Here is a 15,356-nt window from a genome sequence, read left to right on the forward strand (position 1 = left end):
TGGTCCCATTTACCAAACTTGAAACAATGTTTTTATTTTACAGTCCTTTTTGTCTGGTATCCTTTTTTCTCTCTCTTGGAAATGATGATAATAAAAATCACATCATCATAACCGTCATCATTCCTATCTGTCATTTTTTTTCTCATTTCAATTGTCTCATTTTGTTCCTCATTTTTTATTGTTAATTCTTGAGAAATTTCTACAACAGTTTTATTAATAATTTAATGTAGTGATTTAATTTGTATGGGTTGGTGTTTGTGATTATGGGTAGAGATGGAAATTTCTATTCATAATTAGGGGTATTTTGGTAACTTTTTGGACAACTGCTAATTTCTCTTGTGAAATCCCATTGTTATTATTTGAACAATGCATTATTCTAATTGCTACAATTTGAGTTGCATCATTTTTTATTTGATATATTGCTTTGGAAATTGAGTTTAATTTTCTAATTCTTCATCTAAACAAAGTCCATGCCACAAAGGAAGTGGAAAAAAAGAGAAGCAAAGGGTGGTGCGACAATCATAGTGAATAAGATTGGGTTTGTAAAATGCTATTACATGCTTATAGAATAGCATCAAGGAACAAGAATGTTATACAAGAACAATGAAACTCAAGAAAACATATAAAGTTCATTTATATGAATTTGGTCGGAGTGCAATTAATGTTACTAAGTACAAGAGTGCAATTTCAAGTCTTGATTGTTGAAAGAGGCAACACTAAAAAATTACGTGCATATGGGACTTTGTCTATATCATCCTTCCTAGGACTGTGCTTAGATAGGACCATGAGTGGGTGTGATGCAGGCGCATATGAAAATTTATTTAGTATTTTAGTTAGTTTAGGATTTTATTTTATTTATTTAGTTTGAGATTCTTTTTCCTATCTTTATTAGAATTTTAGTACTTCAAGTCTTTATTTAGGATTAGAATTACTATTTGATTAAGATTTATCTTAACTATTATAAATAAGTATCTTAGGTAGAAGATTATTATTATCATCTTTTGTTATTTTGAATATTTATTCAAGAGGTTTTTTTGAAAACCCAATTATCTTTTTATTGTTCCAACACAATCAAACCTATTCTAGTCCTAATTGTTGAGTTCTAATTGCCCTAAACCTTTCGGCTACATCAAGTGGTATCAGAGCAAACGATCTTACTATCCTATAAGGATTTGAGTTAGGAGATTATGGTTGGTCGAGCCAAAGGTCGAGGTAGAGGCAATCAGCCCCAACAAGCTGAGTTGGCAGAGATGCGGAGAATGATTGATGACTTGAATGATTGATGACTTGACCCGGGCTGTGCAAGCCTTGCAGCGTCAGGAACCAGTGGAAGTCTGAATGGAGAATCCGGAAGGTAACCACAACCCCCTTGAGATTCACGATCTCGAGGATGATGATGAATTTGAGAACGAGAACCCCTTTCATGAAGATTGACCCGCAAATCAAAAGGCAAGAGTTGGATTGGAGGGCCGGTTATTACATGCTCTTGATTTAAACGGTGGAGGAATCAGGATCGAAGTAACTGATTTTCATGAAAAATTTCATGCGGAAGAATATTTGGATTGGGAAGCTAGTTTGGAAAATTATTTTAATGGAAACCCATGGCAGAAAATCGGAAAGTGTTATTTGTAAAGTTGAAATTAAAGGGTACTGCACTTCAATGGTGGAAGAGAGTTGAAGAGCAATGTGCACGATAAGGTAAGCTTAAAATCAGCACTTGGGAGCACATGAAAAGCAAATTACGAAAGCAAATTTTACCTGCTGATTATACTATGGAATTATATGAAAAGTTTCATTGTTTGAAGCAAAATAACATGACCGTTGAGGAGTATACATCGGAATTCAATAACGTATCAATTCGGGTTGGGTTAGCTGAGAGTAACGAACAAATTACTTCTTGTTATCTTGCTGGTTTAAATCATTCTATTAGAGACGAGATGGGAGTAGTTCGTTTATACAACATTGAAGATGCTCGTCAATATGCTCTATCAGCAGAAAAACAGGTTTTACGCTATGGTGCTAGAAAGCCCTTATATGGCACCCATTGGCAAAATAATTCTGAAGCAAGACGAGGTTATCCAACATCCCAACAAAATTATCGAGGGGCTGTCACAATCAATAAAACTAATAGAGGTGCAACCAATGTTGAAAAGAATGATAAAGGCAAGGGTATAATGCCTTATGGAGGACAAACCAGTTCTGGTTCTTCTACAAATAAAGGAGGCAGCAATTTCCATATTCGATGTTTTACTTGTGGGGAAAAGGGGCACACTTCTTTTGCTTGCCCACAATGAAGGGTGAACTTAGTAGAATTAGGGGAAGAGTTAGAGCATGTTTATGATGAGTATGAGGAGGAGGGAGAGGAAATCGATGTTTATCCTGCACAAGGTGAGTCATTAGTGGTACAAAGAGTAATGACAACAACAGTAAATGAGGAAGCAGAAGATTGGAAGAGGTGAAGTATTTTTCGCACACGAGTTGTTTGTGAAGGTAAAGTGTGTGATCTTGTCATTGATGGAGGAAGTATGAAAAATATTATTTCAAAAGAGGCAGTGAACAAATTAAAGCTTCCTACAAACAAACATCTTTATCCTTATAAGATTGGGTGGCTAAAGAAGGGACACGAAGTACTAGTAACTACTCAATGTTTGGTGAAATTTACTATGAGAGATAACTTAGATGATGAGGCCCTATGTGATGTGCTGCTAATGGATGTTGGCCATATTCTTGTGGGTAGACCTTGGTTGTATGATCACGATATGGTTCATAAGACGAAACCAAATACCTATTCTTTCTACAAGGATAACAAGAGGTACACTTTATATCCTCTTAAAGAAGAGATTAAGATATCAGCAAACAGCAAGATCAGCAAGATCACTGGGTATTTATTTGCTGAAAATTTTGAAACTGAAGGTAGTGAGATGGGTATTATGTATGCTTTGGTAACTAAGCATTTAAAAAGTGATCAGATGGGTAAATCTCCTCAATATCCAACAGAAATTCAGCAGTTATTGAAGGAGTTTGGAGAATTGTTCAATGAGGATTTGCCGAAAGTCTACCACCTGTACGAAGCATCCAACATGCAATTGATTTGGTACCAGGAGCAGCATTACCAAATCTGCCAGCATATAGAATGCCACCTATGCAGCGAGCTGAGGTACAAAGACTGGTTGAGGAGTTGTTGGAGAAAGGTCTAGTGCGTGAAAGTAAAAGTCCTTGTGCTTGCCCAGCTTTGTTAGCTCCTAAGAAAGATGGTTCATGGAGGATGTGTGTGGACAGCCGTGCCATAAATAAAATTACAATCAAGTATCGTTTTCCCATTCCTCGATTAGATGAGATGCTTGATCAATTAGTTGGTTCAAGAGTGTTTTCAAAGATCGATTTGAAGAACGGATACCATCAAATTAGAATGAGGGATGGAGATGAATGGAAAACAGCTTTCAAAACTCCAGATGGATTATTTGAATGGTTGGTGATGCCATTTGGCCTTTCAAATGCACCAAGCACATTCATGAGAGTCATGGCAGAGGTACTCAAGTCCTTCTTGAATTCATTTGTGGTGGTTTACTTTGATGATATTTTGATCTATAGCCACACTAAGGAAAAGCACTTAAAACATTTATGATAAGTTTTAGAAGTACTTCAAAAGGAGCAGCTTTATATAAACTTGAAAAAGTGCAGTTTTATGCAACCAGAAGTGGTATTTCTTGGTTTCATTGTGTCTGCAGAGGGTTTGAAACCAGATCTAGAGAAGATTCGTGCAATTTCAGAGTGGCCAGCACCTACATCTATCAAAGAAGTAAGGAGTTTTCATGGTTTGGCATCTTTTTATAGGAGATTCATTCAAAATTTTAGTTCTATTATGAGTCCTATAACTGAATCTTTGAAGAAAGATGGATTTGAATGGTCACATTTTGCACAAAAAGCCTTTGAAAGAGTGAAAGCTTTGATGACTGAAGTCCCAGTTCTCGCACTACCAGATTTTGAGAAGTTATTTGTTGTTGAGTGTGATGCTTCACATGTAGGAATTGGAGCAGTTCTTAGTCAAGATGGAAGGCCTATAGAGTTTTTTAGTGAAAAGTTGACAGACTCTAGACTACGTTATTCAACTTATGACTTAGAGTTTTATGCTTTGGTAAGGGCCATTCGTCATTGGCAGCACTACTTGGCTTATTGTGAGTTTGCTGTTTATTCTGACCATCAAGCTTTAAGGTATTTGCATTCGCAGAAAAAGCTTAGTAATCAACATGCTAAGTGGAGTTCTTTTCTCAATGAATTTAATTTCTCTTTAAAATATAAATCTGGGCAGTCTAATACTGTGGCTGATGCTTTGAGTAGGCGATGTAAAATGTTATCAGTTATGAGCACTCAAGTGACAGGATTTGAAGAACTTAAAAATCAGTATAGTTCTGATTCTTATTTCAGCAAGATAATAGCTGATTTGCAGGGTTCATTACAAGCTGGAAATTTACCTTATAGGTTGCACGAAGATTATTTGTTCAAAGGTAACCAGTTGTGCATTCCAGAAGGATCTTTAAGGGAGCAAATCATTAGAGAACTTCATGGGAATGGTTTAGGAGGATATTTTGGCAGAGACAAGACTTTGGCAATGGTGGCTGATCGTTATTATTGGCCAAAAATGCTCCGAGATGTGGAGAGGTTGGTGAAAAGATGTCCAGCTTGTTTATTTGGTAAAGGCAGTGCTCAAAACACTGGTTTATACGTTCCTTTACCTGAGCCAGATGCACCTTGGATTCATTTGAGTATGGATTTTGTTTTGGGACTTCCAAAGACAGCAAAAGGATTTGATTCTATCTTTGTGGTGGTGTATCAGTTTTCAAAAATGGCACATTTTATTCCGTGTTTTAAGACTTCTGATGCAACTCATATTGCTGAATTATTCTTTTGTGAGGTTGTAAGATTACATGGAATTCCAACTTCCATTGTTTCTGATAGAGATGTGAAGTTTATGGGACATTTTTGGAGAACTTTGTGGAGGAAATTTGGGACAGAGTTGAAGTATTCTAGTACTTGCCATCCGCAAACAGATGGTCAAACAGAAGTTGTGAATCGAAGTTTGGGTAACATGTTAAGATGTCTTATTCAAAATAACCCAAAGACTTGGGATTTAGTCATACCCCAAGCTGAATTTGCTTACGACAATTCTGTCAATCGAAGCATAAAGAAGACACCATTTGAGGTTGCATATGGGTTAAAACCTCAACATGTGCTAGATTTAGTACCTCTACCACAAGAAGCTAGAGTGAGTAATGAAGGAGAGTTATTTGCTTATCATATTCGGAAAATTCATGAAGAGGTAAAGGCTGCTTTAAAGGCCAGCAATGCAGAATATTCTTTTACAGCAAATCAACATCGTCGCAAGCAGGAATTTGAGGAAGGTGATCAAGTACTTGTGCACTTGAGGCAAGAAAGATTTCCTAAGGGTACTTATCACAAACTCAAGTCTAGAAAGTTTGGACCTTGTAAGGTGATAAAGAAAATCAGTTCAAATGCCTATTTAATTGAGTTACCACCTGAGTTACAAATCAGTCCTATTTTCAATGTTTTGGACTTGTATCCATTTGATGGATGTGATGGAACTGCATCTAACATAGACGCTCAAATTCAGCACCTTCCAATTGATAAGGTTGAAGTTATTGAGGATGTGCTAGATGTAAAAGAGGTTCGATCTAGACGAGGGAACCCGTATAGACGATTTTTAGTGAAATGGCTTGGTAAGCCTGCTAATGAAAACACTTGGATTGCAGAAGAAGAATTGAAACGAGTGGATCCCGACATCTATGAGGAGTATGTCAAGGCCTACTTGTCGGAGTCGAGTCTTTTCTGACCCGAGGGGACTGATGCAGGCGCATATGAAAATTTATTTAGTATTTTAGTTAGTTTAGGATTTTATTTTATTTATTTAGTTTGAGATTCTTTTTCCTATCTTTATTAGAATTTTAGTACTTTAAGTCTTTATTTAGGATTAGAATTACTATTTGATTAGGATTTATCTTAATTATTATAATTAAGTATCTTAGGTAGAAGATTATTATTATCATCTTTTGTTATTTTGAATATTTATTCAAGAGGTTTTTTTGAAAATCCAATTATCTTTTTATTGTTTCAATACAATCAACCCTATTCTAGCCATAATTGTTGAGTTCTAATTGCCCTAAATCTTTCGGCTACATCAGGGTGATAACCCTCTTTACCTACAGTGTTTTGGTGATTTTCTCCTTGAAAGGAAACTTTAATGTCTAAACTACCTAATCAGAGCAGCTCACTAGAATTGTTGGAAACAATGTGCCTATTTTCAGCCATCAAAAAATTGCTCTAACCCCTAACATTCCCATATGTTTTCACCTATATTAGTAAATTGCTTCTTTCTTCTTTTGACATTGCATTACATGTAGTTTACATCATCCACTAATCATTGAATTAAGTAGTGGTGTTGTGCATGTTTTTGAATTAATATCATTATTATTTTGTTGTGGTCCCTGTATAGTTAAATTGTCATTATATTTTCTTTTTTTTTTATTTTGTAGGAACTTCTGTCAGGAAATTGCTAAGTTGAATCTTCATGAGGCAGTTATCAAGTGCAACCTACAGGAAGAATTGGGAACTGTGATTGCTTTTGTTAAGTCAGGAGAGATGGGTAATGCAAGCAATAAGAACGTGATTCGATTAATGGTAGGGGTTTCTATTGTTGCATGCCTTGATGACTTATTCCATATCAATTGGACAATATGATATGGTTGTGATCTATTGTTTAGGTGTTTTTTCCTAAGCTGGCCTTGCACACCAGTTCAGCTCTTCTCATAAATTGCTAGATTGTAATGATGTCTGTTTTAGTTAAAAAGAAACCCCTGGGTGTGTGGATAGGTTAATGCCTATCATATAAATAGTAAGAAGCCAATTTGTGCGGTTAGAAAAGGTGCTAAATGATTTGTTATGTCATAGTAACTGTGCAAATTGTTAGCAAAGCTTCTCTAAGTTTGCTGGCTCTTGCTAAGAATATATGTAACCTTGAAGTGGCTGCTTTTATGTCATGTGATGAACTGGCACTAAAATTTTATATGTCAATGTGTAATTTAGACGTTTCATGACATTCTGATCACAAACTATCAACTTGTATAACCCCCTTCTCCCTCCTTACCCAGAAAAGAAAAAAAATCCTAACTTCCTGAACTCAAATATGTTCCTCCATCAAGACATCTGAATGTTTTTTTTTGTCTCGAAAGCACTTGTTAAGAGAAAACATTTGAAATCACATCATTACTGAGGTGCATCAGAGAAAACTCATCTAAGTTATAAAAATAGTGTGAAGGGGACCCAACATCTTATAATTTTGTATTTCAGATGCTTGAAGGGTGATTCTGTTCAATGATGACAATATTGTAGTAATTCATCTGCATCTAGCTAGTTCTTCTACTTAATTCTTCGTTTGTATGTTTACAGTCCTGTATGGAGAAAAATGCTGGGGAAGATCTGCCTTTGTACAGAGTTCAAGTAGACTTGTCCCCTAAGGAAGATGTGGAATTGTCAGTGAATGTAATTTTCTGCCCCTTCGTTTTGGTGCTATACATAGAACTTTTTCTACTTGATAGTATAATCTGTGTTTAAGGAACTTTTCTTATGCTATTGTTTTATTTACAAGTGTTATTATTATGACTTCCATACTCAGGTCATGCTTCAGTCACTTGAGGTTGCTTATGAAACAACATTTTTTCGGGATGTCACAGAATTTTTCACTGTTGTCAAATCCTTTGAATTTCAGCATGAAAGGGTAAGAAGTAATTATATTAAGCATGCCCTCTCCCTATTTGGTCAGTCACAAACTTCTGCATGGGCATATTAAGTTTGCATCTTTCCTATTCAAATGCTCAAAATTCCTGCATGTGTCTGGTGCAATTATTGCTGGTTTTTGTCATTATATTGTCAGCTGTATTATTTAAGGTACATCTCCTTTGTTTATTTTTTGGTTTGGTTAAGTTATGATGATCCTTAGGTACTTCTAGCTTGTCTAGATTTCTAATCTCATGGTTAAGTTATGAGCTTTTTGCTCGTGTGAAAGAGCAGGTCCAAGAGTTTGATATCAATTAAGTCATTTAATGTGTTTACTAAAACTGATAATTCTGGGAAGTGTAATGCATTTCAAATGCTCTTACTTTTAGATTGTGTTCTAATTTTACAGATTCACAGTCGGTTGAGTACACATTAAGAAATGTTCGCAATTTTATATTAAATTAAAATAACATATCTGGGCCTTCTGTTATCACTTTTTGGTGTATATTAGCAATCTATTGTGGTTCTAGTCCTTTCATATGTTAGAAGTAGGATACATATTTGTGTATGTAAGAAGCATACTTCTATAGTATGTTGAAAGTTAGACTTTTAAGTTGGCTCTTCCTTGCACTGCTGCCTGCTGGGAATGATAAACTAAAATTCAGCAAGAGCCCCTTCTCCTTCCCCTCTGAACTTGTTTCCTGTTTCATCAGGCCATAACTTTAGTAGATACAAGCAATAAGGTCTGCATGTTAAGGCAGGCAAATTATTTATTTTTGTTTTATGTGATACTAGGTTTTCGAATGAAATAAAGAAAATAATATCAATAAATAATAATCAATAGGTGATTTTCAAAAAAAAAAAAAAAAGTCAATTGATTGATTTAATTAAATATTTCACTTATATTGTTTCTGGCATTTTTTCAATGTTGAAAGGTGTAACGCATGAAGTTGTTGTTTAGGTTGTCTTTTTACTTTACAAATGACTATTTTCCTTCAGTAGTTCTTCAACTATAGAATGATAAAAATGACTTCATTTTATGTCTTTCTATTTGAAAGTTGTGAGGATATGGGTTGCAAATCAGTAATGATAAGTTTTTAACCTAGTGCAGGTCTTGTCATCTCTGAATGGGATTGAAGATGTTAAGTCGCGATTGTTAGCAAAAGCTGAGTAAGTCTTTTTGCTACTGGATATATTAGTTAATGTCTGAAAATGTTAGTAGTATTCAAATATTACATTTTATACATGCATGCAATTTTACATGTTTATCTATATTTTGCAGATACATCCTATCAGCTCATAAGAAGGTGACATGGAATGTTAGTATCACCAACATTATGATAAATATTCCCTTGAGAAATGCGGTTTCAGAAGAGTTTAACATGGTAATCGCATTGTTTAATGTGTTTATTTGGACATGAACATCGTTATTCTTGCATATTAATGTCCAACTCCTGTTATATTTTAATCTCTCTTATATCAATTGGGTTTGCTAGGTTTTTGATTTGGGATCTCTTCTTTTCGCATCTAAACCTGAGCTAGACTCTCATGGTTCTAGTATTGAAGGGCAATCATTTTTCCAGAAGAACTCACTTGATTTTGCCTTCTCCTCTGATTGGTTAACAAGTTTTCAGCTTCAACATCTTTATAATTACTTTGAGACCAAACTAGTTGATTTTGAGGTCAGGTATCGTGTTTTGTTGGATATTGTTTTCTTCATTATCATTATTGTATTTCTGATAATAGCGATTTATATAAGCAGGTGAAGCTGGTGGAGCCTAATTATCTCCAAACAATCTCAATTGTGAAAAAGTTTTGTGCTTGTATTACCTTGGCATCTTGCATTATTCCAAATGAATCAAGACTGAAACAATTGGAGGTAATTAGATCAAATCTTGTAGATCTATATATTAGTTTTTGCTAAAACATTGTACTTCGATTTTAACTGATTAGAAATACTGAAAGGTAAGCTTGTGTTAAGTTTTTTTTCTTTGTTGCATTTCTGTTCATTGTGTTTAACCGATTAGAAATACTGACAGGTAAGCATGTTTTCTATGGTTTTCTTTATTTTTTGGTTTTTCCTTGTTGCACTTCTTTTTATTCCTTGTTTTGTGTATTCTTGGAAATATACTCTGGTGCTCCTCTCCATCTACAGTCCTTTCTCTTTCCCTCTTCAATCCCAAATTTTTTCTTTCATATATATAAATCAGAATTCTGATTTTAGGTTACAATGCCTACCTTCAAGTAGGTAATCTATATTGTTAACTTACCATTTGGGTTTCAGAAGAAATTTTTGGGTATTTCTTGAGCTTGAAGTCCTTTTTTGCTGCAATAAAGATTAACCTGTTATGTCATTATCATACTTTGATTGAGGATTGTAGTGCCCTTATCGTGTCTATGTATTCCTCATGTGTGGCAACATTTAAAGAGAGGAAAATATTACTCCCATACCCCCATGGGGCCTCTAAGTGGCATGGAAACACATACAGACTCTGAGACAAATGTCCACAATATTCTTTGGTTTAAAGTCCCCTTTCTTTCTTTATAGATACGTTTCTTTACCCTCTGTGTCATTCTCATGTAGCGGCATTAAAAGAAAAGTAATGAGAACGAATATCCCATGCCTCCCTTTGGGTTTCAATTTTAAAAGCAGCATGGGAATATATGTAAACTTGCATTTAAAAATTCACAATGTTTACTTTTCTTGTGCTTTGAAGTCCGTTTTTCGATTTAGATGAACCTTTTTTACCATCATCTGAATTTAGTTGAGGATTGTAGGTCCCCCTTTTGTCTCTCTGTAGTTGTATCATGTGGTGAAGTGAAAAGAAAAAAGGAGAAAGAACGTCCTATTCGAATTTATCATAATTGTTAAGTTTATTCTACATAATAGTTGAATACATATGTGTTTTTGAGGAAGGTGCTTCCTTCATCTTAAAAAACATGTAAAGCAATACCTCTGCATACATCATCATATACTCCAAATCATGTTCCTCATGAATATCTCTAAAACTCTAAGCTCCCTGCAGTTCTATATTATTTTCGCCCACATTGCCCATAACTCTTTGAACGGTTTCTCTAATAACTTCATTTTCAGCGGATTTTCTCTGAATTGTACTGGAGATGCAAAGGACCATGTGACTTAGATATTACCAGATTTTATGGGTTGTGTACTTCTTGTTTTGGTTGTTTCTCCCTCGCTTTTTTTTTTTTTTTGAATTGTGCAATTTTCAGTTACTTGAGGATTTAAGCTTTGTATATGCAAATATTCTGAACCCAGGACTGTTTAAGTTGCTGGTCTAGTTAGTTGGATCTGTATGTGTAAATTATGATATGTATTTATAGGGTTTTCCTTCTGAGCAGTCCTTTGAATTGCAGGTATATGTTGCTGTATCATCGCTTGATGCTAACTTTTCTCTATCAATATATGAGTCAGTCATTGCACTGGTAGTGCTTCTTAATATACAATGGTCAAGATCTGAACCTGCCATGCTGGAAAACCCAAATTCACTTAATACCGTATCAAGTCACCCGGGAGCTCCTCTTTTTGGTTTCAGTGTAACTGCAAACATCAAATCAGCCAATTTTCTTGTTGATCTTGCAAATGATGGAGAAAATAGCTCTTTCATCACGCTTGCTCTAAAAAATCTAGATGTGTGGTATGTTGCTTGCTGTTAATTTTCTTCTTAAACATGCAGTTGTGCTTTTCTCTCACCTGCTTGTGGATATAACTTTAGCCACAGGTGCTTTGCAAATTGCTTGCATGTCTGATATCAAATTCTTTCTAAAAAGTTTGTCAATATATGAATTAGCTATGAAATTCACTTTCAAATTTTTTTACTGAATGCTAGGTAGGTACATATGCTTTTTTCTGGAAAATAAATTTCTTATAATTGCAGGTATTCTCTTATCGACTATGAGAGGTGCTGGATCTGTTTGAAAGCAGTGGAGGTTACTGCACATACATTGAGTGGTGAAAACAATAACCATGTTTTATGCTCGCTTGGGGATGTATCTGCCTTAAATACTGCAAATCAGTATGATATGGCCATTAAACTTGGTGATGCAAGTAATAACCTTTGTGAAAAGAATAAATCTACCGAGGCTTGTTTTCTTTTACACTATGAAGCTCATGGGAACATAGATTTCATAAATCACAAGTTCACAGTATACTTGAATAATGCTGACCTCCATTGCTACCCGTATATTTTTGGATTGTTGGTTGGGTTTTATGATAGAATATGTTCATCTAGCCCATTTAATGCTGCTGAGAACTCTTTGGGCCCCACTTTTGATGCTCAAAGTACAAAAAAGATGCCAGGTTTTCAGTTCCAAAGGTTTGGTTTCTCAAACTTCTCTGAAATAGGAACATCTGATTATGCGAGCATATCGTTGGATTGTTTTCCATTTGTTACAATACATAATTCAGGTTCCCTTGGTAGCCCTGATAGTTCACTTCGTTATTCCATTCCCGACTGGAGGAAGTTATTCAATTTAAGAGATAAAAAATTAAGAAGCCCAAATTGCAATTTGAAGAAGGGGTCTAACCCTTTTCATCCCTCACCACTAAAATCCAAAATGGATATGGTTGCATTTCCTGTGTCAGGGAGTTCTACTGATGCAAATTTATATGCTATTGACATCAATCTTTCAGGAGTTAAACTTCATTTCCATGATTCCTCTTGTATTGTTGGAACAATCACATTGCCAACCTCTAAATCTTCCATTAACATTTTTGATGATTGTATGGATCTGGTTTCTTCCTCTGAAGGAGTGATTCTCACATCATCATGGTGGACCAATAATTTACATGAATTTTTGTGGGGTCCTTCATTACCAAATCTTTCTCCAATCTTAAATATACGTGTGAGGAAAGGGAGTTTTGGATCGCTAAGTTCGCCGCTTGAAGTTAGCTTTGGAATTCAGCATGCATGTTGTATTTTACCATTCCAATACTTGGCCATCATAATTGGTTACTTTTCACTGCCTGATTGGAGTTCAAAATCTAGTATGCAGCCTGTAAGCAAAAATATTGAGTCCATGGATAGCCAAAGTGAGAATGCTATCATTTATAAGTTTGAGGTTCTGGAATCCACTTTGATTTTGCCTGTAGAAAGTGATGACCATCAGTTCCTGAAGACAGAAATTCAGCAGCTATATGGTAGTTTCATTGATGAGTGTGCTTTAAGTGATGTATTGAAGGACATTCCACCTGAATATGTGGTTCCAGAAAATAAAGTTGCAAGAACAAATCATTGTCTAAATATTTTTGGACGAGATTTGTCTCTATCATTGTTGTTGTTTGAGGATGATCACATAACATTTATCCCAGGCAATAAACCGAGAAATTTCTCTTTGATAACACCATTTAGTGCTGATGTTTGGATCAGAATACCTAGTGAAACAGAATCCTTTTCTGCAAGATCTTCTGATTCCACATGTATCATGGCAAGGATTGGCATTTGTCAAGTTTTTGTTGATGGTAAGATCAATTAATCTCTATAGTTAAATTTCAATATGGAATAGTACTCTTCATTTTTTGTATTATTATTATCATTATTTTGTTCTATTGGTGTCGCTTGATGCATCTGTTGTTGTTCTTTTGGACAGATTTTTACTTCATTGGTGGATTTGAAGCATTATTGGAAATCATAGACCTGTTTTCCTTTGTTCAGGATGAGTCAAAAAGTTACATGTCTGATGTTTTACAGTTTCTACAGTCAAAGAGGTTGCGAAAGGAAAAAAGGGCAGTTTCACTTCTAGATTCTGCCATGACCTTTACTGAAGTCAGATGTTATGTTGAATCACTCTTGATACAATTGAATCGCTTGGGAAAAGACCTCGTTTTACTGGAACCAATCGCTAAAGCTGAAATGAACTTTATTTGCTCCATGTCGCTGATAAATGAGACACCTAGAAGCTTGGATTTAAGTTTTTTCTCTTTAGCATTATCTTCATTGCTAAATTCGGTTATACTTGCACATTGCACTAATACTTGCTCAACCTCATTAGTTCTTGATCTTTCTCTCTCAAAATCTGATCAATGTCAAAGTGAATTCCGTATTGGTCTTCCTTCTCTTGATATCTGGCTGCATTGTTCAGAATGGACCGAGGTCCTTGACTTGTATAATTCCTACGGGCGAAGAGTTGTCAAAACTGCAAAGTTGGATTCTTCATCAGGGAGTTTAGCTGTGAATACAATTTGTCCAGTTCAAAATGTATCAGAATCTGTTCCTCAAATTTCTGTTAAAAAGTCAGGTGCCTCAACTTATAGTGCGGCACTGAGCATGATGCAGGAAACAGTTGTTATTGTGAGGTCAGAAGATATTGGCATCACATTTCATCTTCCAATACATGTCACTAAAGAAGCATGTACTGAATTGGTGTTCAATGAAGAAGGGCCACAGAAAGTTCCATCTACTGGTATTGAAGGGAAGCATTGTAAACTTTTGACATTTACGATGCACAGCAAAAACAGTGAACTAATTATTTCTGGTAAAAATGCAAAGTTAAAGTGCATTTTGGACAAAACCGGTGGTACTGTGGGGTTTCAAGGCAATGAAAATGTCAATTCTTGGCCTCTCTTCCAGATATTTCAAGTTAGTGTGGAGACTGAGATATGCAATATTCAGGAAAAGCCAGTGCATTTCAATCTGGGGGTTCAATGTGAACGGCTAGACGTATGGCTTTCGCATCAAACATTCTTTTTCTTGCATGATGTAAGGTTTGATGTTCCTGGATCAAGATCTTCACGGTATAACTTTGGAAGTATGGAATTTAAGATCCAGCTAAGGAAGGGTTCTCTTCTGCTATCTGATGGAAGGGTATCTTTATTATTTTTTATCTGTTTGGCCTTTAAATTTTTATCTAGAACTTCAGAAGAGTGAATTAGTGTTATTGTTTGTGCTTTCCTCATTGTTGCAGTTTGCTTTTGTTTGAAAAAAGTTTCTGATGATGCAGTAATTAATGCTTTTGCTTGCCATCATCTTCTATACGACACAATTAAGCACTTGCCTTGACTCTGTCAGTAACTTTGCCTTTATTGTATGGAGTTTGCATGATGTGTTAGATGTGAAGATTAGCTGGTGTGGAAAAAGTGAAGATCATAATGTTCAAATTTCAGAGGATTAGAGAGAGGCATGAAATGCTTTTTACAAATGACATGTTATAAGAGATAATTAGGTTGTTTGGCTTTTCACAATTTGTAGCTGTCAAGATAGATTATGGATTTCCACTAGGCAGTTATCTCCATGTGCTTTATTTGCTTTTCTGTTTAACTAAAACTTTTATGTGCCATCTATCACAAAAAAGAAAAATAAGAAGAGGAAAAAAATCATTTTATGTGCTTGAGTTGGCTATTAGTCATACCACTTCATTTATATCTTCTGTCCTTCTCTTTAATATATTATATATATATTTTGGTTTTTGCAGTGGAGTTGTAGTGGACCTCTTTTAGAAATTCTTCTCAGTAACTTCCTGTTATGTGCTAACATGACTCAAAACAGCATGGAGAGTGCAGTTGCATGTGATCTTCAAGTGAATTACAATAACATTCAGAAGGTATATTTGGC

General features: G+C 35.2%; 1 protein-coding gene across 3 annotated transcripts in view; it reads left to right on the forward strand.

Moving 5' to 3' along the window:
• LOC18612044 (vacuolar protein sorting-associated protein, putative (DUF1162)) overlaps positions 1–15,356 on the forward strand; it is a 44,332-nt gene that overhangs the window by 13,567 nt on the left and 15,409 nt on the right. For all 3 annotated transcript variants that reach the window (XM_007048620.3, XM_018122852.2, XM_088803879.1), the window contains 11 exons: positions 6,549–6,693; positions 7,462–7,554; positions 7,688–7,789; positions 8,900–8,958; positions 9,071–9,173; positions 9,285–9,470; positions 9,551–9,667; positions 11,164–11,444; positions 11,685–13,267; positions 13,396–14,609; positions 15,217–15,345. In XM_007048620.3, the coding sequence (XP_007048682.3) occupies positions 6,549–6,693; positions 7,462–7,554; positions 7,688–7,789; positions 8,900–8,958; positions 9,071–9,173; positions 9,285–9,470; positions 9,551–9,667; positions 11,164–11,444; positions 11,685–13,267; positions 13,396–14,609; positions 15,217–15,345 (4,012 nt within the window). The remainder of the gene's footprint in view (positions 1–6,548; positions 6,694–7,461; positions 7,555–7,687; positions 7,790–8,899; positions 8,959–9,070; positions 9,174–9,284; positions 9,471–9,550; positions 9,668–11,163; positions 11,445–11,684; positions 13,268–13,395; positions 14,610–15,216; positions 15,346–15,356) is intronic.

This window comes from Theobroma cacao, chromosome 1 (genome assembly GCF_053813885.1).
Source record: "Theobroma cacao isolate CCN51 chromosome 1, ASM5381388v1, whole genome shotgun sequence".
Lineage (NCBI taxonomy): Eukaryota > Viridiplantae > Streptophyta > Magnoliopsida > Malvales > Malvaceae > Theobroma > Theobroma cacao.